A 26196-nucleotide genomic window follows, 5' to 3' on the forward strand; every position below is an offset into this window, starting at 1 on the left:
TTGGCCGTTAACTTTATTTCCAGGAGTTAAAGTATTGGGAAGTAGTGGTTAAGATTTTGCAAAGTTGAAAATGAAAGAAGTGAAGTGACTGATTCACTTCCGTGTAAATGGAAAGCAATTTGAAATTTACAGCCAACGATCCTTCTAAAAAGAAGGTTATTTGGGCAACTTTCTTAGGTGCTGTGCATTTTCGACTAATTGAATATTCAATTATTTAAACTTACATTGGTATTGAGGTAAAAACTTTATGAATATCGTATATGTATCAATTTATTTTATCGAGAAAGCTGACGAGCTGATATTTGATAGATTTTAAGATAAAAGATGAAATGAGGCCTGTAAAACCACTCAACGTATGTGAATAAATACATACATGTACAACATTTGCAAACAGCAAAAATGAAACTACCAAATTATTATGAAACACCTAACTGGACTGTAAGTGAATAATAGTCTCAAGCATCCTGTGAAATCACGGTACCTGGTGTGCTGTCATTTTCAAGAGAAGTTGAATTTTTGTATCAATTTCCAACTAAGGTTGACGATGACTTGTTTTCAAACTTGCCCACAATTGACCAAATTTAGTAAGTCCACATTGTTTGCAATTGGTCACACATCCGTGAGTGGGTGCAAGCCAGCTAGTCAATGTTTCCTATAAAATGCTAGCCCCCAAATCCATGGATCCATTTCTGAAAATTAAAGCACAAGCAAATGTTGTATATAATTCAGGGTTGGAATGGAGTGTCAGTTGGTCTTGTGTGCAAAGTGTGTCTATTAGGCCTATATAATTCTACTCCTTTTTTTGTTAATAAAACGTAGGCCTCTCATTGTTTTTCATGTGGAGTTTCTTGCAAGTTGTATACTGTATGACTATATTGGACATGTTGGAGTGTCTATTTTGAACGTGCAATTTATTGTTTATTTGTTTTTTTTGTCTGAATGCTGCGTTTGTGTTCCTGCCTGTTTTCCTGACCCTTATAGTGTTAGAAAGTAACCTATGTAGAAACCATTGAAACCGTAAGTGCAACTTTGACGTGCATGCAAAAATTTCTGTATTTTCCATCAGTGACTTAAAACGTGTATGTTTTTGTGTGCTTGAACATGTTCTTTTTGTTGAAACTTCTATCATCTATACTTCCTACACACGGAGTGGGCAGTGTATAAGCATATAATACATGTATGTACATTTGTACAGTACATGTCACAATTTAGAAATGGAGAAATAGCATGTACATGTACGTGTATTATCTTGCAGGATTGAAACACCTGTGCAGCCCACCCATAACAATTCATTTGTCCCTAACGTTCTCAAGGGGCAATTTTTGGCTTTGCAGTTTCCTGAAATGGGCCAAAGTCTAACACTATATGCAATAACCCAGTGGCATGTTGTGTAATTACATACATTTGAACATCATGTCCTCAAAAATGTGGCACTTGACAAAAAAATAAATATCACTCAACTTATACAATTTAACAAAAAAATAACCTCACGAATGTTTCTTGTCATCTTTTTGAGACAGCTCACATTATTCGATTTGGTTAAAAACTATTCAGATATTCTTCGGATGATTGAATATTCAGATATTTGGCATATTCTGCGCAGATCTTTTAACATGTACCCCAACTTGAGACTCTGGCTGTTGCATGTGCCAGGTGCATGACGGAATCGTGAAGTTGCATGTGTCGAAGCGTTGTTTCCAATTGTCATTCGAAGCCCAAAATACCTAGTTTAAAACAAAGGAACAACATAAGAAATTTGCGTATTAGATTTTGAAGATCATAAGAAGTGTGCAAGAATTGTGATTCATGAAGATCCCTTTTGTTGACCAATATTTGTGATGACCATGTTAACCATATGCATTGGAAACATTTTCATTCTGTTCAATCATACCAAGCCCATATATTTGAATCTTATATACATGTATAAGGAATACATGCAGGCACACAGTTTAAGAGTGCCATTAAGGATATCACCAGTAAATTTATGCCCTTCATAATCTCCATGTACATGTATGAATGATCAAACTTTGTTCTCCACATGCATTACATGTGAACTTGTATAGAATTCATTTTTACACGTAATATTTTCCACACATGGATATTCAGTTTACCCATTGAAGTAAAATCCCACTGGCAGCCTGTTATTAAGCTTACTCCAGATGTTTATTTATGTTCAAAAACCATCAGATGCCAAGGTCAGACCTGAGGTCAACCGCTCCAGACAGTTTGCTTCACGTTGTTCAGTACAGTATGCATGTTTTAACAAGAAATCTAACAGAAAATGGTCATAGTATAAACAACTAGGACATCTTGGGTTGACTAGGTCTACTCTGGTATCAACTTACAGAAAAAAATGGTATCCAAACATGATTTATTATTACATGTATAAATCCTTAACCCCACCCCAAAACTACCCATCTAGGCAACTTGATGTACTTTTACTTGATTTGGGGCTTGATGTGCAGGTTTCCTCGTACTATGGCAAAGGTTGTTCCTCACACTTGCTGCACAGTGGATTGTTCTGGTGGATTGAGGATTGAATAGGATTACATGTAAAATATTCAAACCCTAACTAAGAACCTTATATATAATTCATAATGATGGAGTAAAACCAGTAATGTATTCTTCATATTTTCTCAAAATTAACATATCAAGCCCCACGTAAAAAGAAAAGCTGGAGTTCACAATTCAAATCCTAGAATAAAAAAGATTCTGGAGTTGGGCATGTTTTGATGGTATAGGGTCCATGAGATGAATATGTATTTAAGAACACATTTTGTTCAACTTTCTACTCCTCTTTAATGTATGAAAACTATTTGACATCCCTTTATGGTAAATTTTATGGAAAAATGCACTTCTTTAAACAATTTAAATTTTCCATGCTTTTCTGGACAACTGAGGGCGCTGTTGTTGTGATGTCATTTCACTTGGAAGTTATGGCTGCCTCAAGTTCGCATTTATTGGCATGTCAAAAAAAGGAAACCACTGAGAAAAAGACCTTTCAAGTGTCGAGTTTTGTATTCATGAAAATTAAAGATGCCAAATGTTTCTCCTTTCAAACACATTTTTTGCACGATTTTGAAACTACATTGTATTTATTTTTTTTAAAGGGAAAATACAACATTTGCAAACATCAAAAAATAAAACTACCAAATCATTTTGAAATACCTTGCTAGACTGTTAGTGAATGACAGTGTAAAGCATCCTGTAAAATCATGGCACCTGGTATACTGTCATTTTCAAGAAAAGTGGTATTTTTGTATCAATTTCCAATGCTGATCGGCCGATCAGCGTTGGAAAAAAATGGGTTTTTTTTTTCAAATACTGGCCCCAGTTGACCATCGCACTTGTTTGCAATCGAATAACACACCTATGAATGGGTACAAGCCAGCTAGACTGGTTCCCTGACCTTACAATTCCCCAATATATGTAAACTGCTCTGTTTCTTCTTAAATGGAGTCTGGGAACCAGACTACAGGAAAATGATTGTTTTTCTTGGTTTTTATAGCATTTTCGAACCCAAAACCTAAAAAAAGTCAGTGTAACTATATTTGCTATATATTTCCAACCCCCCAATTCCGTCCATTTCTGAAAATTACAGCAAAAGCAAATGATGTACATGTATATGCCCTTTAAGTACATGTATGTGTAGTAGACACCAATGATTACAAATATCAATAAATCTAAAAATGAAAAAAAAATAGGTCGTCCCCATTCGGTTTTTCTGGCATTTTTCTTGGCTACGTTCCGTGCTCAGTTCCGTCTCATTTTGCTGGAACACCTCAGATATGTGTGTTATGTACAGGCTTGTTCAAGAATATGCGTACATATTGTTTCCATACATGACGACACCTTTAATATACCGGTACTCGTCATGAATATGACATATAATTTTCATGAATACTTTTTTTATGCACGTATACGTGTGATTGTCACTTAAGAACCATATGTAACCTTCTCCATCCCTTTATGGAATTCACAGAGTTGATGAAAAGGTTGCAGGGCATAGCTATATATATGTACCTGTACAATGGACATGTAAATGTGCAGGAGTCTCTGAATTCTAATGAATAGGCCTATGTGTGAGTGTACATGTAGTTCACACATTCTATCTGAACATTGCTGCAGCATCACTATCAACGGCTGTGAAAACAATTGTCACTTCCAAGAGTTAACCCACAGTGAATTTTATGGAGCCTGAAATTGAGGTGTCGCTGTTACATTTATGTATACTTTAGATGGTTTCATTTTGAGTTGGCTTTTTTTTTTAATGAATTTGAGTGTTTATTGAAATACAATTCAACACGAACCCTGAGATAGCCTCCCTTGATAAGGCATCGCACGTGGACATTCACCAGTTCATGGAATTTGGCCTTTGGGTAATTGCATTTTATCACCCCCAAAACTGGCTGCTAGTGTACATTTATGTTTCGATTGCCTGCGTATGTAGTTCCTGCTTTATGTTTTGCATGGCATTTATAGTGTGCATGGTTGATATTGAATATTGAGAAATTAATTATTTTTTTTCGACATCAGCAATGTTTTGACCATAGTAGTGGTACATGTATGTTCTAAATAACTGTTTCATCTGTAAAAATGTGTCTCAGACGAACGAATAGTGGTGCCACCTCTGGAACGAAAAAAAAACTTGGAAACCACAATTTTAATTTAATCACGTTTCAGTTCTTTCTGTGTTACATCTATGTCTTCTGAAATATCCCCATTGCTCGTTGTACCATATTTTATGTGTTGTACATCGACTCATAATGCATTTGGGTTATTCTGCTCATAGTGTTCACTGTGTATAACATTTTAAAATAAACCCCCAGAAATAGTTCCTGACATAGAATTATTCAGTGTTAGTGAGACACAGGTGTTTCTAAAAAGCAGTATGCGGGCGGTAAATAATCTGCCACGCACTGATTAACTCACGTTCTTATCATAAACCATCTCTTATTCTAATGGAATAGGTTTCTAGATTACAAAATCCAGCGTCAGATTACCTATCAGTAGCTGAAATCCATCATGCCTAAGTCTCACGACTCACGCACACACACATCTCGTTGAACGAGATCTGCCACTAATGCTGTCCCTTTCACAGTCTCAATTTCTAGGCTTCATTTTTTCGCACATCCAAATTGTTGGACGCGCCGCCACAATCTTGCCTCCGACCACTAACTTCGACCGACAGTCTTCCAAGAGCTTAATCAAGAAGCTCAATCTCATATCCTCTCCTAGTCTCTTTCCTTTGTCAAGATTCTTTTGGATTGTAGGTGCTCCTTGCCTTTTCTTTGAATTATCTACTAAATAAAAAAAAAGATTAAAGGGGAAAATTGGACATGAAACAAAACTTGGGCAAAAACGAAACCAGCTCAGTCAATTTTGAAATTGTAGGCTGTTCTTACATTTAGAGTGTCTCAATTCCTTTAAGTTAGAATTATTTCGTTGGCACTACAACATTTTCTTGAGTAAATCTGTCTTTCCATAGCAATTTTACCAAAATGTGGTAAATGATTGCAACTGTATTACCTTCCTACATTCCATGTGTAAAACAAATGCATGTAAAATATTTTTAAACTGAGAGCAGTCTTAGGTTTGTAACACTGGAGGGTCGGTTTAGAAATAAATTTAATCCTTCTTTTTTGTTTAACTGATTACTTTTGATTCCTCCATCCCATATCCTTACAGTTGTCCAAGATGCCGGCTCCGATGAGGCTCAAGGATCTGATCAGGAACATCCGGGCGGCGCGCACGGCTGCAGATGAGCGGGCGGTGATACAGAAGGAGCTGGCCATCATCCGCAACTCGTTCCGTGAGGAGGACAACACGTACAGATGCCGCAACGTGGCCAAGCTGCTATACATCAACATGTTGGGCTACCCGGCCCACTTCGGGCAGGTGAGCTGTGGTCTCTTGAAGGCATAGGATCATTTGCTTTTCGTTAGATTTGTTCATTTCGATTAATAACAAAATCAAATATCAAAATCCAAAGAAGAATTTTCAAACCTCACCAGTTGAAGTTTCAGCTCGGTGGATATTACACTTATGCACAAGCTTTTGATCACGTAACACGATTTCATGAACCCTAACCACCCCCAACCTTTCAAAATCCAACTCCATGTTTTGTTGGAATCTGTTGGAGTGAGTACTGCACTAGTAAACTGATTATGCTTTACATGGGGTCAGGCACACCACCATAATCAGAGTCCAACAGTTTGGGTGTAGATTTTACCATATTTTAATGGATTTTGCAGGAGTGAGGAAGGTTCATAGTAAATCACTCAAGGGGGTTAGGGTTAACATGGTTAATGGTACTCTTTTTCTTTTCTTCAAATGATGAGTCAACTGACTGATCCTGGGAAATCCTATGTTTCTTGATTTCTTGTAAATGTCAGCGAGCCAGACGGAATAATTTCATGGGGTGTTTAACCCTAACCCACCTCAATCCTCCAAAACCCTCATTGCAGTTTTGGAGGATTCTTGAGGATTGAGGATGAATGGTGTTTGAGAAAAACGATCATTTTGGAGGATTGAGGATGAATGGTGTTTTAAGCACATGAGGATTTTGGAGGATTGAGGATGAATGGTGTTTGAAGATCAGGATGATTTTGGAGGATTGAGGATGAATGCATTTTGAGGCAGGACTGTCTAATGTTTTTGAATGATCGAGGTGTTGGTTATCCTTCATTTGAACATGAGTGCAACATTTTGAGATGAGAAGGTTATTGCAGGATTGACGTTGAATGCATTTAGAAGCAGGACTGTCTACAATTTTGAAGGATTTAGGCATTGTTGTAAAATTTTGAAAATTTTTAGAGGACTTTGGAGGATTGAGGATAGTTCCTAGCAAAAAGGGCCAAGGGGGTTAGGGTTAATCCACGATCTTTAATCCAAATAAACTTTGTGATAATAATTCGCTAGGTTACTTTTGGGATAATACCGGTACGTGTAATTTGTTAGGGTACTTGTGGGATAAATGCAAATGATCCTATGAGCTACCACATGCTTAGTGTCAAATTCTTACAAAACTTGACTGAGTCTCAGTTTTTGGTTGAAGAAATACATTTGGTAAGCAGTTAAAAAATAACTGATGTTCGACATTAATTTTGCCCTCTAGAAAAAAAATTCGTGCTTCTGTTTGAAGTTCCGATAAAACATTTTTTACATCGTCTGTGCGTCAAGGTAGTGATTGATTAATTATAATTCGCTGTGTATATTTCCTGGTGCTTTGTTTCTGTTCGCTTGTAATTTGGGGCATACATGTATGTTGTTACAGAAACGAAGAAGGGTTTCAATTTCATTTCCTGTTGCTCGTCCAAAGATTGGAACTTATAAGCCTGCATATGGCTACTAGATGTGTACTTCATGTACATGTACATATAGTCATTAGACCCATTGTGTTATTCCGCTTGTGGTGAGTTCCACGTTGTGGAACGTACATTGCACAATTCAAACTTGTGTGCAATAAAAGTAAAGTGGATTTTAATTATGATAAAACATATCATTTAGTTAATTCAATGATTTAAAAAAGAACTTATTCAGCCAACTTCTTGGCTTTAAAAGAAATGAGGTCGAGCACCATGGTATCAGACGTACTAAGACCAATGGAATTTTTTTTTTGGTGTACTTGTTAATTAATTTGTCAGTTAAAAGTACATGTAACAGCTAAGCTGCTGAACATTGCTGGAAATAGCTCTGTTTCAATATTATACAGATAAAGACATGCAAATCGAAGAAAGTGACTTTATTTTTCTGCGGCCAAGGATTATTCAGAAGTAATTATATGCAATTCTGACCTATACAAGTCGCATTGGACACTAAGTGAATCGAAAACAAATTACGTTTTGGAGGTGGTAGGTACAAAAAATTAGGTGAATCCTCAGAAATCAGATAGGGACACGCTGAACGGATTCCGACCTGGGCCACGAAGGTTGGAAGGAAAGTACCAATACATCAACCCGAGTCCCCCTTTAATTCAACCTTTTCTTGTGTTTTTTTTTCTTTCCCAGCTGGAATGTCTGAAGCTCATAGCGTCCCCTCGCTTCACCGATAAGCGCATCGGCTACTTAGGAGCCACCCTTTTGTTGGATGAGCGACACGACGTTCATTTACTCATTACGAATTCCATGAAGAAGTGAGTAATGAATGGAAGGCCTTTTGAAATGCAGAATACTGCCAATCATTGGCTCAAAATCATCTTCTTCTTTTTTTTACTTCATTGTCTCCTTCCTACATATATGTAACATGTACGTATATTGTCCTGCAGTTAATCATCCGTCCATTATTTACATACAATATCACATGGTTACATGTGCATGCCTGGTAAAAAAAAAAGCAAACAATGAAAACAAACAATTAAAATGGCATTAAAATTCAGATTTTAAAAAAAAATTCTCCCACCACTAAAAAAAAATCATAGGTGCATGTACCATTAAACGAGAATTCTTGTCTAAGTAATTTTTACAATTTTTCTACGCTCTTACATAGTTAATTAACACTTCATGAGAGAACACCTAGAGGATTTTAAAGTGGTTTTTTTTTTATATTGCACTGAATAAGGATGCATAAACAAAATACCTACTAAGCGTCACTTTTGATGAAAAAAATGTAGCCTTTGCTAAATTCCCGCCATGCTTCACATGTACACAAACCAGTCACGGCCATGTGCCACTGTACCCAGAGGTGCTAATCGGTGCTCTCCACAGCGACCTAGCTAGCCAAGTAATGTGATTATTACTGTGTAATCAAATGAAGTTCTTCCCAAAGTGTGTATCTACATAGCTGTAGATTCTAAGAGATGCTGAGTGCGTTACACAATTTGAAATATCTACAGTTAAACTGAGTGGCTTTTAAGGGATTGAAATATGAAATAACAGCACGGAACCAAATTTTCAAATTGAAAATCTGTTGATTTTAATTTGGTGGTGTTTTTTTATTTTCACGAAATTGATCAGTATTACCTTATTAAATGTTACAATCTGATGCAATCTGCTATTTTGACTGGCCTGAAATATCGTCATGTCAGTGCAACAAGGTCGTAAAGTTCTCCATTCTGCAACAAAGTCGTATCTCGCGTGAATACGTTCCGTGCAACAAGGTCATATCTTGACGTCCATTGACTTTGTGTGTACATCCGGGGTATTTTAACCCTTACCCTACTAGACCCTCCAACGCATGCCAATATGTGCCTCAAGAAAATCTCCTATGTTTTTTGCATGGCCCTCCAATATCTGCCATGTCATTTCAAGGGTAACTGGACAGGCACTCCAATACATGCCACAGAGAACAATGAGAGTCCTCTGATAACAAAGTGAGTGCCCCCAGCTGGTCAGTATCAGGCACCCTCCAGGGCCTCCAACTCCTGCCAATTGGAGCCTTCACTGTTAAGACAAACTATCTGCCAATAAACTGCAGCTGGAGGGCATTGGCATAACAACTGACATGCAGTAAACTACCCTCAGAGAGTAAGGGTTAAGTCAGATACGACTTTTTGACATTCTGAAACGCACGTTTCACGTCCGGCCCATTTTGGGAGATACGACCATGTTGCACGGACACAATGATATATCAGTTGTTATTAAAGCTAGATGACTGACATTCTGTTGACTCACACAATCAGTGCGGGCAGTTTTTGCTGCGATTGACATTTCGAGCAATTTTACTTACTGTTAAAAATTTCATGAATTTCAAGTGATTGTTTGAAGTTGAACAAAGAAATTGACTGGAGCGGGGTTTGAACCTGTGACTTGTAGATTGCCGTTCTGGTGCTCAACCAACTGAGCTATCCAGCCCTGTGTTGGCTGTTTCCCCATTTTGTCAGTATCGTTGTTCAAGAGGCGCTAGTCAGAAGCCGTAATAAATCGGTATATGCCATGTAGCCAGGGATCACGCCCAAAGTCATGATGCTAGCAACAATAGCAATACTGCAAACCTGGGAAATAGAAATTTGAAATGAGTTGGATCTGAATGTACAGGGTTCTTGTTAATGTTTTAGATTGGGTGCTAAACAGACGCTAATGTAGTTCTTGATTCAGTTTTGTCCTTTGCTCACTCCGTGTAGTGAGAATAAAATTAGAGTTCTTGCCATGATATGGCAGATTTTGAAATCCCCATAGTTGCATCGCTGTTGACTTGTATGAAGTACAGGGCTATTCTCATTTTTCAAGCGTAGGTGATGACTAATTGTCCACAAGAAACCAAATAACTAATAAATTTTCGTCTCTCCCCCGTCTTCCTTGCAGTGATATGGAGCACAACACCCAGTACATCGTAGGCTTATCGCTAAGTTGCTTTGGCAGCATCTGCTCACCGGAGATGAGCCGTGATCTGGCCGGGGAGGTGGAGAAACTGCTCAAATCCTCCAATGCCTACGTCAAGAAGAAGGTGGGTTCTTACATATTCACAGCATCCAGTATTAGGGCCGGTTTATAGTGGGTCACGCGATGATAAACGTCTGACGTTAATGGTCGATGAACACTAAGCCTTTATTGGGCAGTTTATAGTCGTCACGCAGCAGGTGTAATCATACGCGCTACGCGCAAAAAACAACTGAAATGTGACGATCAAGCAGTGCTACTGCTGAATATGACTACTCTCGCTCTGCCAGTTGTTTGATGTTCATCAATGTCTTGTACAATGTACCCTTTAATAAAAATCTGAATGCATTGAAAATATTAGGTAAATAAATAAATAAAAGAAAGACATAGAATGTTGATTTGTGATGTTTTGCCCTTCATGTTCAGGTAGAAATTTGACAGAAATATTTTGAAATTTTTTTTTTTCGTTAAGTCAGCCAACCTGCTAATTTACCAACATTGCTTTTCAAAAACAGGGATAAGATCTGTGTTGTATTTGCATATTCGTTTTATCTCACAGATCAAGCAATCCTATTCATTCAGTGATGAGATTGAGGTCAGGGACCATGTCAAAATTCAATTATTTGAACTCTGTAGTGACGTCGCCAGCGTCCTTCGGCGACCAGTTGCTGGTGCTTCAGCGACAACTTTAAGATGACCGTGCGTCAATTTTTCACTGGCACGATCATCGCTTGACCGACTATAAACTGGCCTTTACTCTCAGCATGTTCCCAGCTAAGCTGGGCTATTTCCTGAGTGCAAAGAGTGACCAAGTTATTTGATTCTGTTTGTCTCTCTCACAGGCTGCCTTGTGTGGTGTTCGAATCATCCGGAAAGTCCCCGAACTAATGGAGATGTTTATCCCTGCTGTACGCTCCCTTCTTAACGACAAGAATCATGGTCAGTTAGTTTTCATTTAATGTTCACACTGTCATGAATTTTCTAAATCCACCTCTCTCCAAGAAACCAGTCCTTAAACCCATCGTTTCCATAAGAAATAAAGTGCCTCCATAACAAATTGACCACATTCCCCCCCCCCCCAAAAAAAATCTCCACTTTTGAAATTTTCAAATAAACACAAGGGGATTTCAAATAAACCACAAAGTATAATTGACTGGGTGCATACATACAAGTATATAAAAATAATAATAAAGTTGAACAAAGAAGCAAGTTTTGAACCTAACTCCAGAGTACCGTACCGGCACTCTACAAACTGAGCTATCCAGCCCTATGTTGGCGGTTCGGAAAGATGGCCATACCTGTCCATCACTAATTTTTCCCTGCAGTGACCTGTCTGCCATCAGAAAGTGATAAAATGTCCTTAAAAAGACAAATTTAGCAATAAACTTTCATTTTAAACGTTAAAACAGCACCGTTTAAACCTTACAACGTTTAGCCACTTCACAGAGGCTGACACTTGCCCCGGTATGTTTTCACTAGGGCATGTTTAAAAATAAGTCATAAAACCTAAGACAGTTTACCCATTCCCATTGATAAAGACATGGCTGGCTGGTCTTCAACACTTTCACAGTGTCACATGAAGTTTGGACTCCTTTGAAATCCAGTGCCTTTTACCGTTTTATTGGTCGAATGTTCACAATCTTCGCGTAGGCATGGGCCTACCAATGAGTCAGCATTTCATAGTCCTAAATTCACAACGCACTCACCACAACTGCATCTGCGTGTCATCATGCAGTATGCGCGATGCATGCGCCAATTTCCATAAAAAGAGTTGTTTACGTCTTACTCGCGAGCTGGACACTATGTGTGTTGATCTTGTGCCAGCGGCATGTTGAAAACATCAAACAATAAAATTGTATACATTGTATATCATTGACACAATAGACAGCCGGCAGTCATTGAAAAGATATAAACTTAACTGCCCAGAAAGTGATCTTAAGTACTCTGGTGCTTCTAATACTTTGTAAATTAAGTTGGTTTAAAGGAATCCCTAATTCTTTGTAAAAGGGCAGATAAAGCAAATGTAATCTCAGTGTTTTCATAATGCGGGTTTCATTCAAACTTCCCGAAAATTTGTAAATGGATTTTGATTTTTGACGGTTCAATGTGTAAACGTCACATCCTTACATTTGGTAACATGGTTTTATTACTGTGTCTTTCCACAGGTGTTCAACTAACGGCGGTCGTTCTCATCACAGAAATGTGTTCACGGAGCCCCGAGACTCTACTGCACTTCCGCAAGGTGGGCCAAAGTGTCATCTCAAAATAAATCCCACATCGTGTTTGGATTCTGAATTTAAAAATCTAAAGAAAAAAGAAAAAAGGAAAAAAGTCATATGGCTCTAGGTACACGTCCCACTACCGCGTGATCACCGAGGGATCACCGAACTTACATTTTGCCTGTAAAATTGGGAACCAATTTAGTTTCTTGCCCCAACAAAATAAGTCGTGAAGAAAATTTAAAAAAATCAAAAGTTTGGATATAAGGTTGACTCATCTCCATTGAAATAACTGTAAGTTGCGTTGCCAGAACCAAAAGTGTTTCCTTTGTTCATTTTATATCATCGAAAATCATAACCAGTCATACATAAAAATCCAACAACATTGAGAATAATTTATTTTTGTTTTTTTTATTCCGTCTTTTTCCTCCTCAACTTTGATAATTGCTCATTCCCATAACTGACACCCAAGGTTAAGGAGGTACGTGTTGAAGTGGTACTGTCAGCAATATTCACCCATCCCTGTCCCCTGTCCGTTCTTCCATTTCCTTTTTTCCCTCCATGTTTTACTTTCCATACCTGCTAATGGTGCTTTTGTCTCTGTACAATAAGTGTTGTACTTGTGCACTCTCTTTCTCTGCGCTAAATGTTTTGAGAACCCAAATTCTCTGAATCTGAAAGCATTTTTTGGCCCTCATTACTGTTCTGCCTAGCTGAGTCTCTTTTCATTCTGAATGTCTTTCTTGAAGGGACAAACCACATGCATTTCAGGCTTAAAACTGGTTTCTAATAATCCATTCCTTGTGTTTTTTGGGGGAGAAGTCATGTGCAAACTATCTCGAGTATTTGAATATTTGGTCATCCAACGAAATATCTGAAAAGTGATATTTTTTGCTCCCCTTCAAATATTAGAAAAATGTGAGCAGTCTCAAGCAGATGAGGAAAAACGTCCACCATGTTAATTTAATTGTATTGGTTGTGTGGTTGCATTGTTTGTCAAACATTGTCAAATGCCACGCTTTTGACAAAGCCACTTTTACACACATAATTCTAGAAGCGTCTGTGAGAAAAATTATCTCAAATTTCTTCTTTGGCCCTAACCCTGCCAGACGCAGCACAGTGCATCAGGTGTAAAAAGAACTGGTACACTTTGATGCAGTCAGCTACCAACACCAGTGCATAAACAGCCAGGTCTGAGACACTGAGGGCTATAAAGTCCAAATGAACAATGCCAGAGTTGTATCCTGCTGCGTGGGGTGCACACAGAAATGCTAATCGATGGCCAGTTTAGGCTAGTCTAAGGATCAGACATTCACGCAGGCAAAGCCACGATTGAACGTCTGATTTATCATAGCATCTAAAGCTGTGGATTGGTCAATTTGGATGCCATGTTTTTGTAATACAACAACGGGTTATTAAAGGAAGACCAGATAGAAGGCGCTCGCTGAAATGGTCAGAATCTCGTGGTCAAGACGCAGACTTGTTTTGCATTTAATTGCCGAATCTGCACGCATACCAAAGACCCTTGCTGTACAAGGGGATAGTTAGGCTGGTTCTTGTAAAACTTGATCAGCGCATTGTGAATATTCGAATATTAAATCAAGTCCAAATTTTTGGCTTCTGACTAGCGCCCCTTGAACAAAGATATTGACAAATTAGGGGAACCGCCAACAACAGCTGCATAGCTCAGTTGTTAAGAGCACCGGACAGTTATCCGGAGGTCATAGGTTCAAGCCCCACTCCAGTCAAATTATTTGGTCAGATTTGAACAAAAAAGTCCAAATTAGAATAGTTGAATACTAAAGTATGTGAAAAATGCACAGCACTACCACTGGCTTGACAGCAGGATTTCTTGTTGGGTGGGAATGGATGCATGATATTTTCGGAACGGCGACATCCACTGACACTTCATGGGTGTGGACTGGGTACATAATTCCGCGAACATCTTGAGATTTTAAAGTTGGTTCCTGAGATATTGTTTTATAAATGGACATAGGAAATAAGTGTCAATATTATAATTGTTTGGTGAAGGGTTTATTTGTCTAGTAGTGCACCCACCACCCTCATTTGAAAATTTTGGCTTTCCCAACCTTTTCGGTAGACAACTGCACCTTTCCAACCCCTTGTCCTTGTGCCTTGGTGTTGTTTTGTCAACAGTCTTCAACTAGAAAGCAACCCTTTCCTTTTGACCGTCATTTGAGTTTTAAAGCAACACATGTTACTTTGTCTGTGTCAGTCATCATGTAAAACCACTGCACACATCCTCAACACCCAATTTCCCATTTTATATTTCAACCAATAATGCAGTTGTGGAATTATGGTTATTTCAGGGGTGAGATGTTTCATGATATGTTCCAGATTTGTGGATTTGTTAAATGCCTAAGTGAGATGTCATCACTGTATTTTTGTATCTGTTTTGTTCAAAAATGTATGTGAAAGGTTTCCAAAGGGCACTTGTGTGAGTGCCTGTCTAGGCAACAACATACATGTACCAAAAATACCAAAAATAAACCCTTTGTTGCTCTGGGGTTCTGTTACAAAAATCTGTGGAATTTATTCCCCCCAATCTCATACATTTTTTTCTCTGTTCTCTTTCCTCTTAGATTGTGCCAAACCTTGTTAGAATACTTAAGAATCTCATCATGTCGGGTTATTCGCCGGAGCATGATGTGTCCGGCGTCAGCGATCCCTTTCTTCAGGTGAGATTTTTCTTCTCCTTTTTGAGTTGTGAAATTCAGTTTAGTTATGGCAAGGGAAATGAGTATTAAGTAAAGAGCTTGCTGAATTGAATCTCAGAAAATAATTGGGCCAAGAAAAAAAATACCCGTGTTTATTGTTTACACACCCAACCTAGAAAATCACGCAGAACCTTAAATCTTTTTATTAGAAAAATATGTATGGTGCCGCCCCCTCCCCCCTTTGTTTTTGCGAACATCGTCCTGTATTTTTTTCGAATTATATATCATTTTTGGTAAGTTGGTCAGCAGTGTGATCTTGCTTGGGTGTGCAGCAAAGTGTATAAGCATCACAGCAAAACACAAGAGTTTGATTCAGAAGTTAATTGTTAATACTGCATGCAAACACAAACAAATTTAAAACGCGATGACTTGTGATAGACTTGTTATGCCTGTAATGGACGTGATAGCTTGTGAAAGACTTGTGAGGAACATTATGATGACTTATGATGACTTGTGATGGACATGTGATGACTTGTGATGGACATGTGATAACTTGTGATGGACATGTGATGACTTGTGATGGACATGTGATGACTTGTGATGGACATGTGATGACTTGTGATGGACATGTGATGACTTGTGATGGACATGTGATGACTTGTGATGGACATGTGATGACTTGTGATGGACATGTGATGACTTGTGATGGACATGTGATGACTTGTGATGTACATGTGATGACTTGTGATAGACATGTGATGACTTGTGATGGACATGTGATGACTTGTGATGACTTGTGATGGACATGTGATGACTTGTGATGGACATGTGATAACTTGTGGTGGACATGTGATGACTTGTGATGGACATGTGATAACTTGTGATGGACATGTGATGACTTGTGATGGACATGTGATGACTTGTGATGGACATGTGATGGACATGTGATGACTTATGATGACTTGTGATGGACATGTGATGACTTGTGATGGACATGTGATGACTTGTGATGGACATGTGATGACTTATGGTAGACTTGTGATAGACATGTGATGACTTTTGGTAGACTTGTGATGGACATGTGATGAACATGTGATGGACGTGTGATGGACAAGGGATGAATTGTAGTAGACTTGTGATGGACATGTGATGACTTGTGGTAGACTTGTGATCCATTACAAAATACCTCCACAACACTGTCATTAAGTTCTTTGATACCCAACAAAAATAACGATTAATCGTCAGTGCCCGTATAATCCTGAATACACATCGATACTACAATTCACCCCAGGTCAAGATCCTACGGTTGCTGAGGCTTCTGGGCAAGTCGGACATGGACTGCAGCGAGGCGATGAACGACATCTTGGCCCAGGTGGCAACCAACACAGAGACCAGCAAGAACGTTGGCAATGCTATCCTGTACGAGACGGTACTGTGCATCATGGACATCAAGTCGGAGAGCGGGCTGAGGGTACTGGCCATCAATATACTGGGCAGGTTCCTGCTCAACAACGACAAGAATATCAGGTGCGCTTACCCTTTGGCTTGGCCATCAGGTTTCAAATTTCAGTCCTGTTAGTTATGTCACACTGTCACAGCCTGTCCTGTGACTTCCACGCCACATATTCCATTGAGGTAATCTTCTGTGGAGTATGAATAGCACTTCAAATCCCTGCACAATTCTTTCGTGTGGTTAAAGGTAGAGTATATCATTTATTGTTTGTTCATTTTTTTTTTTTTTTGAAGCAAAATCCACAGAAGGGTGCTTAACAACTTACCTGATGGAGTTTTGGCTCAGTGAATGCTGTATATTCTGAAAAAACAATATTTAGGATCTCGATTTCAATTCAAAAATTGCCGAGTCATGTTTTGAATTTCACCCGAAATCAGTGTCCGGGACATGTTCTCTTTCAGCCGATTGCAGCTACGCAATGTCATGCGCTGAACCCACAAATTACCTCAACGGCGTGTGCGTCGTGTCAACGCTTGCGCGCACCCATTCTTGGACTCGCCCAACTACAAACCAACTACTAACGGAAATTTCCCAAAATGTGTCAATTGACGCATCTTTGGAAATGGCCTTCTTTTATTGTTTTCTTCAAAATGACAGCATGCCAGAAAGAACAATTTCACAGGGAATTTAGGGCATTACTATCTTTAAAGGGAATATACATCATTTGCTTTTGCTGTAATTTTCAGAAATGGATGGAATTGGGGGGGGGGTTGGAAATATATAGCAAATATAGTTACACTGACTTTTTTGAGGTTTTGGGTTCGAAAATGCTATAAAAACCAAGAAAAACCAATCATTTTCCTGTAGTCTGGTTCCCTGACTCCATTTAAGAAGAAACAGAGCAGTTTACATACATTTGGGAATTGTAAGGTCAGGGAACCAGTTTAGCTGGCTTGTACCCGTTCATAGGTGTGTAATAGATTGCAAACAAGTGCGATGGCCAATGGGGGCCAGTATTTGAAAAAAACCCAGTTTTTTTTCCAACGCTGGTCGGCCGACCAGCATTGGAAATTGATACAAAAATACGACTTTTCTTGAAAATGACAGTATACCAGGTGCCATGATTTTACAGGATGCTTTACACTGTCATTCACTAACAGTCCAGCAAGGTATTTCAAAATGATTTGGTAGTTTTATTTTTTGATGTGAATTGCAAATGTTGTATTTTCCCTTTAAACTAAGTATCCTTTTCAACAATAATTTTGTCATGTGATATACTCTGCCATTAAGCTCAGGGCAAGCAGCAGATTCAGTCACGCTTCACTGCTCTCCTCAGTGCTATTTTGTGTGTGCAGTGACTCTCTGTGTAACGCAGTTATTTAACACTTCGTATCCCTTGACCTTACACTGACCTGCAGGGTTTAAAGTGTTATGCATATTGCTCTGAGTATTGACTTTCCACTGGTAGGGTTACAAGATTTTGCTCCGTCATTCCATGCTTAGACTTTGTAGATTTTGTGACAGGCTCTTTATTTTGCCAACATGACAAAAAAACACTGATGTCAAATTCCTCTTTCCTTGCAGATACGTGGCTCTTAACACTTTACTCAGAGTTGTACAAAGCGACATGAACGCAGTACAGCGACACAGAAGTACTATAGTGGACTGTCTCAAAGATCCTGATGTCTCTATCAAAAGGTACGCTCCCAGCAACAAACAGATGTCCAAGATTTCCCCAATAAAAGCACACACACTCTTACGCTGACGGATTTGCTCAAAAGCGAAATTGTGATGGAGCTTTCCATTCAGAAAACTTCAACTTTTTGTTAAATGTTTGTAATTGCAGCATTCTCAAAACAATCTGTTCTAGTTTCTTTTGAGAAAGTATCATATTTGAGAAAGCCTTTGAAAGGAGCAGGACCATTTCAGGTTTTTCGACACTTTCTTTTGAAAGGCATATTCGTAACTTTTATTTCATTATGAGGGCCTTAAGACTTGAATGGCCCAAATTTTTTAAATGCATAGGACCCAGGAATCCATAATGATGGCCAGTAGTTATCACATTTAGCAGTATTTCATCGATAGTTATGAACTTTTGCCGATTTCAACAGGCGTGCAGTGGAGCTATGTTTTGCCCTCATCAACGGTAACAACGTCCGCAGTATGGTCAAAGAACTCATCTTCTTCCTGGACAAGGCTGACCCTGAGTTCAAGGCCTACACGTCCTCAAACATCATCTCCACCTGTGAAAGGTGAGCCCATTATTATTTTTCTCAGACACCGGGCCCCAATTTCACAGATCCGCTAAGAAGAAAATCTTTCTTAGCAAATTAGTGTTGCTATTATTATAACCTCCGCTAAGGAGGTTACGTTTTCATTGGATTTGGTTAGTTTATTGGTTTGGTTTCTCCGTTAACGAGATAGCTCAAAAAGTTGTGAACGGATTTGCATGAACAATTTTGTAGGGGTGGTCCTTGGTGCAAGTACAAATCGATTAGATTTTGGAAGTGATTCGGATCTGGGTCTGGATCCAGGATTTTCTCAAGGATTCTTCACCATATATGCGAGTATTTCTTGTGGGTGTACTGACAATGTGGCGGGGAATTGTTTAGCCTTGGCGGAGGTTTGAGCTCTCTGAGTGCTTTCTAGTTATTATTATTGATTTATTGATTGATTGGTGGATTGATTTATTTATTTTATGGCAATGAAAGTGCCCTAGGCACTGTAGCGCGCAAGCCTGAAGGAACCTGTAGAGAGAAGACTATGACAATTTTTTCCCGAAACAGTTCCTACCTGATTCTGTGGGTTCCCCTCGGAATATTCTGGGGAAAACCCACGGAATCAGGTACAGGCTGTAAACCCAATCCACATGTGGACCAGGGCAGGAATCGAACCAAGGCCATGGAGGTGGAAGGCGAGGACTGCACTAACCTGACACCCCCATAAGATGGCAACCAGTCACAAGTTATATACACTGCCTGAACTTTTGGCCGATGCCTTAATTTCACTAAGCAATTTCTTTCCCTTTTTTTTCATTGGTTTTTTGTTTTTGTTTTTTGGTGCTCAGTTCATTTTTTATGTTTTGTAGTTCCCTGAAATAGCAGCTCAAATAATATTGACAAACAAAACATTCAGTTTAGGAGACTTAAGCACTTTTTTAGGAATCACTTCCCCAACAGTCTAAATTCTGCTTGGAATTGACTCTTTTTGATATTTGTAATCGGCAAATAGGCTTTAAATTATCAAGTTTGAAATACTTTTTAAAACGTGAAAGAAAATGGTGGACATATGATGCAGTTTTAAAAGAAAACAAGCTCGCAGGGGGACTGTTGGCTACTTTGAAACTTCAACTGCAATATTCCATGCTAATTCGTATTTACTTTGATACATAACTTCACACACATTGTCTTGATATTGTAGTCTTGTTTATTTAAATTTTTGGCATAAAACTGGCTAAGAAACGACGCTTCTTAATTTGCGATGACCAAAAGACACATCGTACCTTGCGACATCTTAAAAATAATTGTCAAGGAACTTACGACACATTCAACACGTCGTAAGTTTTTGAAATGGATCATACAATGCGTTGCAAGTTGCGACGTGTTACTCGTCGCAACTCGAGTTATGACACGTAGCAGCGCTTCGTGAAATTGGGTGCAGGACAGTAGACTCAGTAGCCATTTCGTTTTACTGATTTTCGTTTGTTTTTGTCCTCCGTCCCCACAGACATGCTCCCAACAAGAGATGGCATATAGACACAATGATGCGAGTCTTGACAGGAGCAGGGAACTACGTTCCCGAGGACTCGGTGGCTAGTCTGATCCAGAACATCTCGGAGTCCTCCAGCCTACACGGCTACATCGTACAGCAGCTCTACAAAGGCTTGAAAGAGGACATCAGCCAGGTAATGAGGAGAGGGAATATATGATGTGTATTTGTTACTTGACCTGGGGCCGATTCACGAAATTCATCTTATCTTGCAACTCATCTTAGCACTTAAAACGATTCCCCGATTTAAGATCGATTTTAGCTAAGACATGTCCTCAGACCGATTTCTCACTAAACCCATCTTAAGCAAGACCCGCCAAAACTACCAATTTGATGGCTGTTTCATGTTCGTGTTTACGGCTTGGCTGGTTAACCAACTTCCTGTGCGCGTATAGAACAGCAACTTTTGCCAGAAAAATTACTCCATTAATAAATTTCACACGTAAGGTTCAGTCATTCTTGCTCCCCGTTTCATCACTCTATTTTAAAAAGTCGACTAGGTGTCGGCGTATAATTAAGAGTTGTTAAGGCCAAAAAAAAAAAGTCTTTTTTTTTCTTTTTACCTGATTTTTTTGCTTCAAATGTCGGCTGATGACTGCAAATGGTGCCCGACTAAACTTAGTGCAAATATATGGGAGTCCAGAGAGGCCACATAAAGCTTATTCTCGACCATAACCCAATCTAAAAACAAGTTAAAATTGTGCAGCAGCATGATTCCAGTCAAACCAGTGAGTTTGGCGGTTTTGAGACATCATCTTTCACTGAAAAAAAAAACTTTTTCATTTTGCCGACGCGCATGGCTACCGCGACGCGCGCGCATACCAGAAACCGGAGACTTTTTGTTTTTGGCCTAATACATACATAGCTATTTTCATTATAACTTCCCAAGTATCAGAAATCTTTTCAAATCTGTTTCTACAGCGGTTTTCTTCCTCGAAACTAAACTGTAGGCCGACACTAGTCTTTAACGGCAAAGATTTCCAGACGATAACTATACAAATTAACACATTATGAGATAAGATGACCCTCAGGCCGATCTTAAGTTAAGACAAGTTCAGCCGTGTTGCTGAGGAAGTTAAGACGTGTTGAACGTGTCTTGAAAGTTTGGTGAAATCGATCCTTGGACGAGTCGCGAGTTCAAACAAGTTTCCTTCCTTAGATGCGTCTTGGCATTTCCTGAAATTGGCCCCTGGACGTGTTTAGTCTGGACTCTGAAGGCCTGGATTGGAGTTCCAGGCCGCCCGAATCACTTAGCTATGGCCTGCAGTAGTACACTTACATATTGGAGGTGGCTTCATCAACTTCCATGGGTGAATCTATCATTGCAATCTGTGGCTTAGTAATGTGACTGCATCTGACAAAAAATATGTCTGTATTTGTGTTTTCTTCTACAGCAACCACTGGCTCAAGTTGCATCATGGTGCATGGGAGAGTACGGCGACCTTTTAGTGGGCGGAGCTATCGAGGAGGAGGAGCCGGTACAGGTACGTACCTACTACGTCCCGGCTTTAGACTTGGACCACCTCAAGCAGAATGCGTATGACCCTGGCCAGACAGAACCTTTACAGGTTCGTATCTGTCGTTGCAGTCTCCTGCCTAGGCTGCTTAACACTCCCGCTGCTGCTGTGGTAGTCTAGTTCACACATTAACCCTAACCCATGTTGGTTCATGTGAGGAACCTTTCCGACAGAGTTGTATGACTCACGGCTCGGACTCTAGTCCGACTCGGGTCCCATTTTTCCGTGATGACAAATGACTGGGACTCGACCCTGGGGACTTGGACTGAGACTCCAACTCGACCTGCATGACTCAAGACCTGCCCAAAATTACAAATACAGTGGAACGTCGCTATACCGAACACCGCTATACCAAACATTCGGCTATACCAAACATCAGCCTTGGCTCCCGATTTTTGTGTAGAAAGACCAACCGAACACCGTTGTTCAAAAATGTCAACAGAAGAGCGACAAGTGGCTATTATTTCCCCAAGGAATAGAAGGGGAAAGCCACCCATCGATTAGCCGGCATGCATTCACAGTCGTCTTTCAGTAACTACCAGGGCGTGCAGGGTGAAGTTATGAAGGCCGCTATTTATTGAAAAGTGAGTACCGGAGCACCGGCAGCTTAAAATCGCTATAGCGAACGATCGCTATTACGAACATTTTCTGTGGATCCCGCGATGTTTGTTATAGCGGCATTCCACTGTATAATAATCGGGAGAGGTGACTTGAACTTTGACACAGATTTGATGTTTGGTGACTCGAATTACAATTCTGCTTCCCGAATACTCCAATATCCTCCAATGTACAACCCTGGTTGTACCCATGCAGTTAACACATGGGAATGCTGAGCCATTCAAACCCTTCAACTTTTGATTCAAAATACCTCCCGAAATACGTATCACTGAACACTTTTATACACCATCATATTACTGAGCGATTTGTGGCTTATAGAATATAAATTCATCCGGGTTTGATGTCTCGGAAAAACAGCTGGACTGTTTTCTGTTCATTTCATCTGTGTCCCTTCTTTTTTTCATATTTTTGTTTCAAATCTTATTTATACATTGACCAATATCACTCTGCAACTTGCTGACTTGTGCAGCATTATAATTACCCTTTAAAGATGCATTACCCGTGCTATTTGGAGTGTGACCATGAAAAATAGATTTCTGAGTTTGCAATTGCTATTTTCCTAGCTGTTTAAAAGTTCTTCACTTTTGAATGAGACATTGAACAAAAAAAAATTCCACAAATATTAAGTTATTATTATTACTATTACTTCTTTACAAATTCAAATTACCTGCTGCCAATTTTTTTCAGAGGTTTGCAGACACACAAAATGAGAAAATAGTGTTTTTTTAAATAGACATACAAGACAAGACATACAATTTGAAATTTTGCAAGGAGAAAACAAATCGTTTTGAAAGGGCATGAGGCACCCACCTTTAACCCTAACCTTCCCAAATCCTCCAAAATCCTCTTTGCAAAATAGAAAATTTTGCAGGGTTAAGGCTATATGGCAAAATGTGTGGCTAATTATGGAGGATGCAATGTGTCAAGGTCTTAGGCCGGACCTTGTGTTGTGTATGCTCAGCCATACCATGCATAAATTTAGGCCTTCATTATATTTGAAATTCTCCGCACTGCTCCAGGATGTCACTGGCTCTGCCTCAACATATTGACAATGTTGCTGGAGGATTTTGGAGGATTGAGGTAGTGGTCACCCCTCTAAGAACCACATTCAATAAATAACAGATGATTTTGCAGGATTGAGGCTGTATGCAATTTTTACGCAGAGGCAGCTGGAGGATTTTGTAGGATTGAGATTACATCCTAGCAAAAATGCCTAGGGAGTTAGGGTGAATTTAAATATCTTCAAAAAAGGATTTGGAGTTGGTGATGTTGATTAAAATGTCCGAATTTGCTTTGTGCAGGTTTCAGAAGATGAGGCACTAGACTTACTGGAGTCTGTTATACAGTCTACATCTGCATCGCAAGTAACCAAAGAGTATGTCCTCCAGGCTATACTGAAGATCAGTGCAAGGTTTACACATTCAGCAGAGTAAGTCTGGAGCCCACATTCTGTGCAGTTATACTGTATAACAGGTGGTACAAGTTGTGAATAGTCTGGTTTCTAGACCTGACGATTATTCCCGACGCTCACGTCTAAATTGTAGGTCAGACAGCCTCCGCGGCTAAAAATAAACATGACGACATTGATGGCCCTTTTTCAAAGCTCGGCTTCGTTTCCGATTTCGCTTTATCACTTATAGCATTTAATGTTCTGATCAAATTTTTAAACAAATCACTTGCTTCGTACATACAGTTATGGTAATACAGTTTGATATTTCTGTAAGATAACATTAATTAATGTTGATCTGGAATCTTCGAAATTAGGCACAGAAATAGCACTGTTAGCAGGCGGAGCTGAATGAAGACCAAGTTTTAAAAAATTTCGGTAAAGGTTGTCAAATACAAAATTGTACATGACGCAGCAAAAAGTTCGCCCATACGATCCGAGTATATTTGATGCACAAAATCGTCTTTGAATTTCAAGTTTTCTAAATGAAAGCAATGAATATTAATTTTCAACTCATTTAAAAAATAAATAATAGGCAATTAGCAGATAATTAAACCTATATTATACTCGGAAATACTCGGGCGCTATCCGATTGTCCACGAAACGAATTCGGCAAACTTCGGACATTTTCGGAAAAAGGAGGACGTAATTTGTAATACAATATATTACAGGAGGCTATCTGACCTAAGATTCATCAGCAATAGTCAGAATATTTTGGTCTGGCAACCAGACTAAGTTGTGAAAAGGTCTGTTGCCCAGGCTTGGTTCGGAAGTAGGAGGGAGAACCTTGTCAACTTTTGAAAATGTTGCGGGTATATTGGTTGAGTAGGAAAAAATGTAGTTGAACCATAACTTTGAGCATTGTTGTGAAGTTTTCTGAATCTGTGAAAATCTAATACTGCAGTCATCCATTACAAAATACTGTTAATTCATTGGGACACTTAAAACACTGTTAATTTTTGACTGTGACAAGTTTGATTTGAATTTCTTTGTCAAACTCTTTTTTTGCCTCTCTCTTTAACAGGCGCATTAAGAAGATGGCAGCACCTTACACGCAGAGTCTGGATACAGAGTTGCAGCAGAGATCAGTGGAGTTCACTGCGTTAGTCACATCACATGACAATATGAGGTGAGCAATAATGGCAGTGCAAAGGGCTCCGTGCACAAGTACCCCTTCAACGGCCAGAAAAGGAGAGTTGGGGGAGACCTAGGCTGGTTCCCGGACCATCCACTGCGTATTTTAAATGGTCTAATGTTATTGGGGGTGGGGATTAGTCTGGGAGACCATCGCAAGTTATATTTGACCGTAATCGCGAGGCGACGACGCCTGACGCTCACGCGAAGACACTGTGGCTAATATAATGGCTTTGGCACATTCAAAAAGTCGTGCGTACTTCGCGCGCGAACACGCACACACGCTGTGTGTCCCGTCGACAGAGTTCTCAAAAGTGGTAAAAACGCGCCCTCTTTTGTTTGCGCACGGAACTGGGCACAGGCTGCAGTGGAAAAAAAATGCTAAAAACTGAAGGTTTTGATATTTGCAACCTTTAATATGTCTACTACACACATTTTAAAAGAAATAGTGTAAAAATCATGGAATAAAAGCACTTTTTAAGGAAAAACAATCTTTCATTTTCACGACTACAAAGTGCAAAACTTTTAAGGCATTTTTCTAAGTATTTTACTTTTTTTGACATCAATAAATGCGAACTTTAAGCAGCCACAACTTGTCAACAGAATGTCTGATTGAAGTGCAACAAACAGTATTGTAAGGAGAATGTTATTCTCTTTCCTAATACCTGCAAACCCTCAGTTCGACCTCTGGTCAGTTCTGTCTCATTTTGCCAGAACGCCTCACATTTTGACTGGACTTGTGATGGACCCGATTCCAAAACTGGTACCAGCCTACAATTTTATGGGGGTTTTTTGGTTTTGTTTTTAGTGTTTTTTAATTTTTATTTGTTTTGCCACATAATATGTTTATGATTCATTGCCTAGTTGGGTTGTTGGCCTTTCCTGGATACAACATTGATTTCGATAAAATAATGATTTTGTCTTCTACTGCTTACCTAAGAGTTCATCTGCTAAGTAGTACGGCATTAAAGGGAATATACATCATTTGCTTTTGCTGTAATTTTCAGAAATGGATGGAATTGGGGGGTTGGAAATATATGACAAAT

At 39.2% G+C, this 26196-nt stretch overlaps 1 protein-coding gene across 5 annotated transcripts in view; it reads left to right on the forward strand.

Moving 5' to 3' along the window:
* LOC119745299 (AP-1 complex subunit gamma-1-like) overlaps positions 1–26196 on the forward strand; it is a 38310-nt gene that overhangs the window by 4545 nt on the left and 7569 nt on the right. For 2 of the 5 annotated variants that reach the window (XM_038221577.1, XM_038221567.1), the window contains exons 3-16: positions 5689–5898; positions 8010–8134; positions 10242–10383; positions 11159–11255; positions 12482–12558; positions 13008–13016; positions 15139–15234; positions 16505–16740; positions 18251–18364; positions 18778–18918; positions 20393–20570; positions 21829–22002; positions 23871–23998; positions 25041–25145. In XM_038221577.1, coding sequence (XP_038077505.1) covers positions 5689–5898; positions 8010–8134; positions 10242–10383; positions 11159–11255; positions 12482–12558; positions 13008–13016; positions 15139–15234; positions 16505–16740; positions 18251–18364; positions 18778–18918; positions 20393–20570; positions 21829–22002; positions 23871–23998; positions 25041–25145 — 1832 coding nt within the window. The remainder of the gene's footprint in view (positions 1–5688; positions 5899–8009; positions 8135–10241; positions 10384–11158; positions 11256–12481; positions 12559–13007; positions 13017–15138; positions 15235–16504; positions 16741–18250; positions 18365–18777; positions 18919–20392; positions 20571–21828; positions 22003–23870; positions 23999–25040; positions 25146–26196) is intronic. The other 3 variants (XM_038221595.1, XM_038221585.1, XM_038221601.1) reach the window with 3 other exon arrangements.

The sequence above is a fragment of the Patiria miniata genome, unplaced genomic scaffold, assembly GCF_015706575.1.
Source record: "Patiria miniata isolate m_02_andy unplaced genomic scaffold, ASM1570657v1 HiC_scaffold_12, whole genome shotgun sequence".
NCBI lineage: Eukaryota > Metazoa > Echinodermata > Asteroidea > Valvatida > Asterinidae > Patiria > Patiria miniata.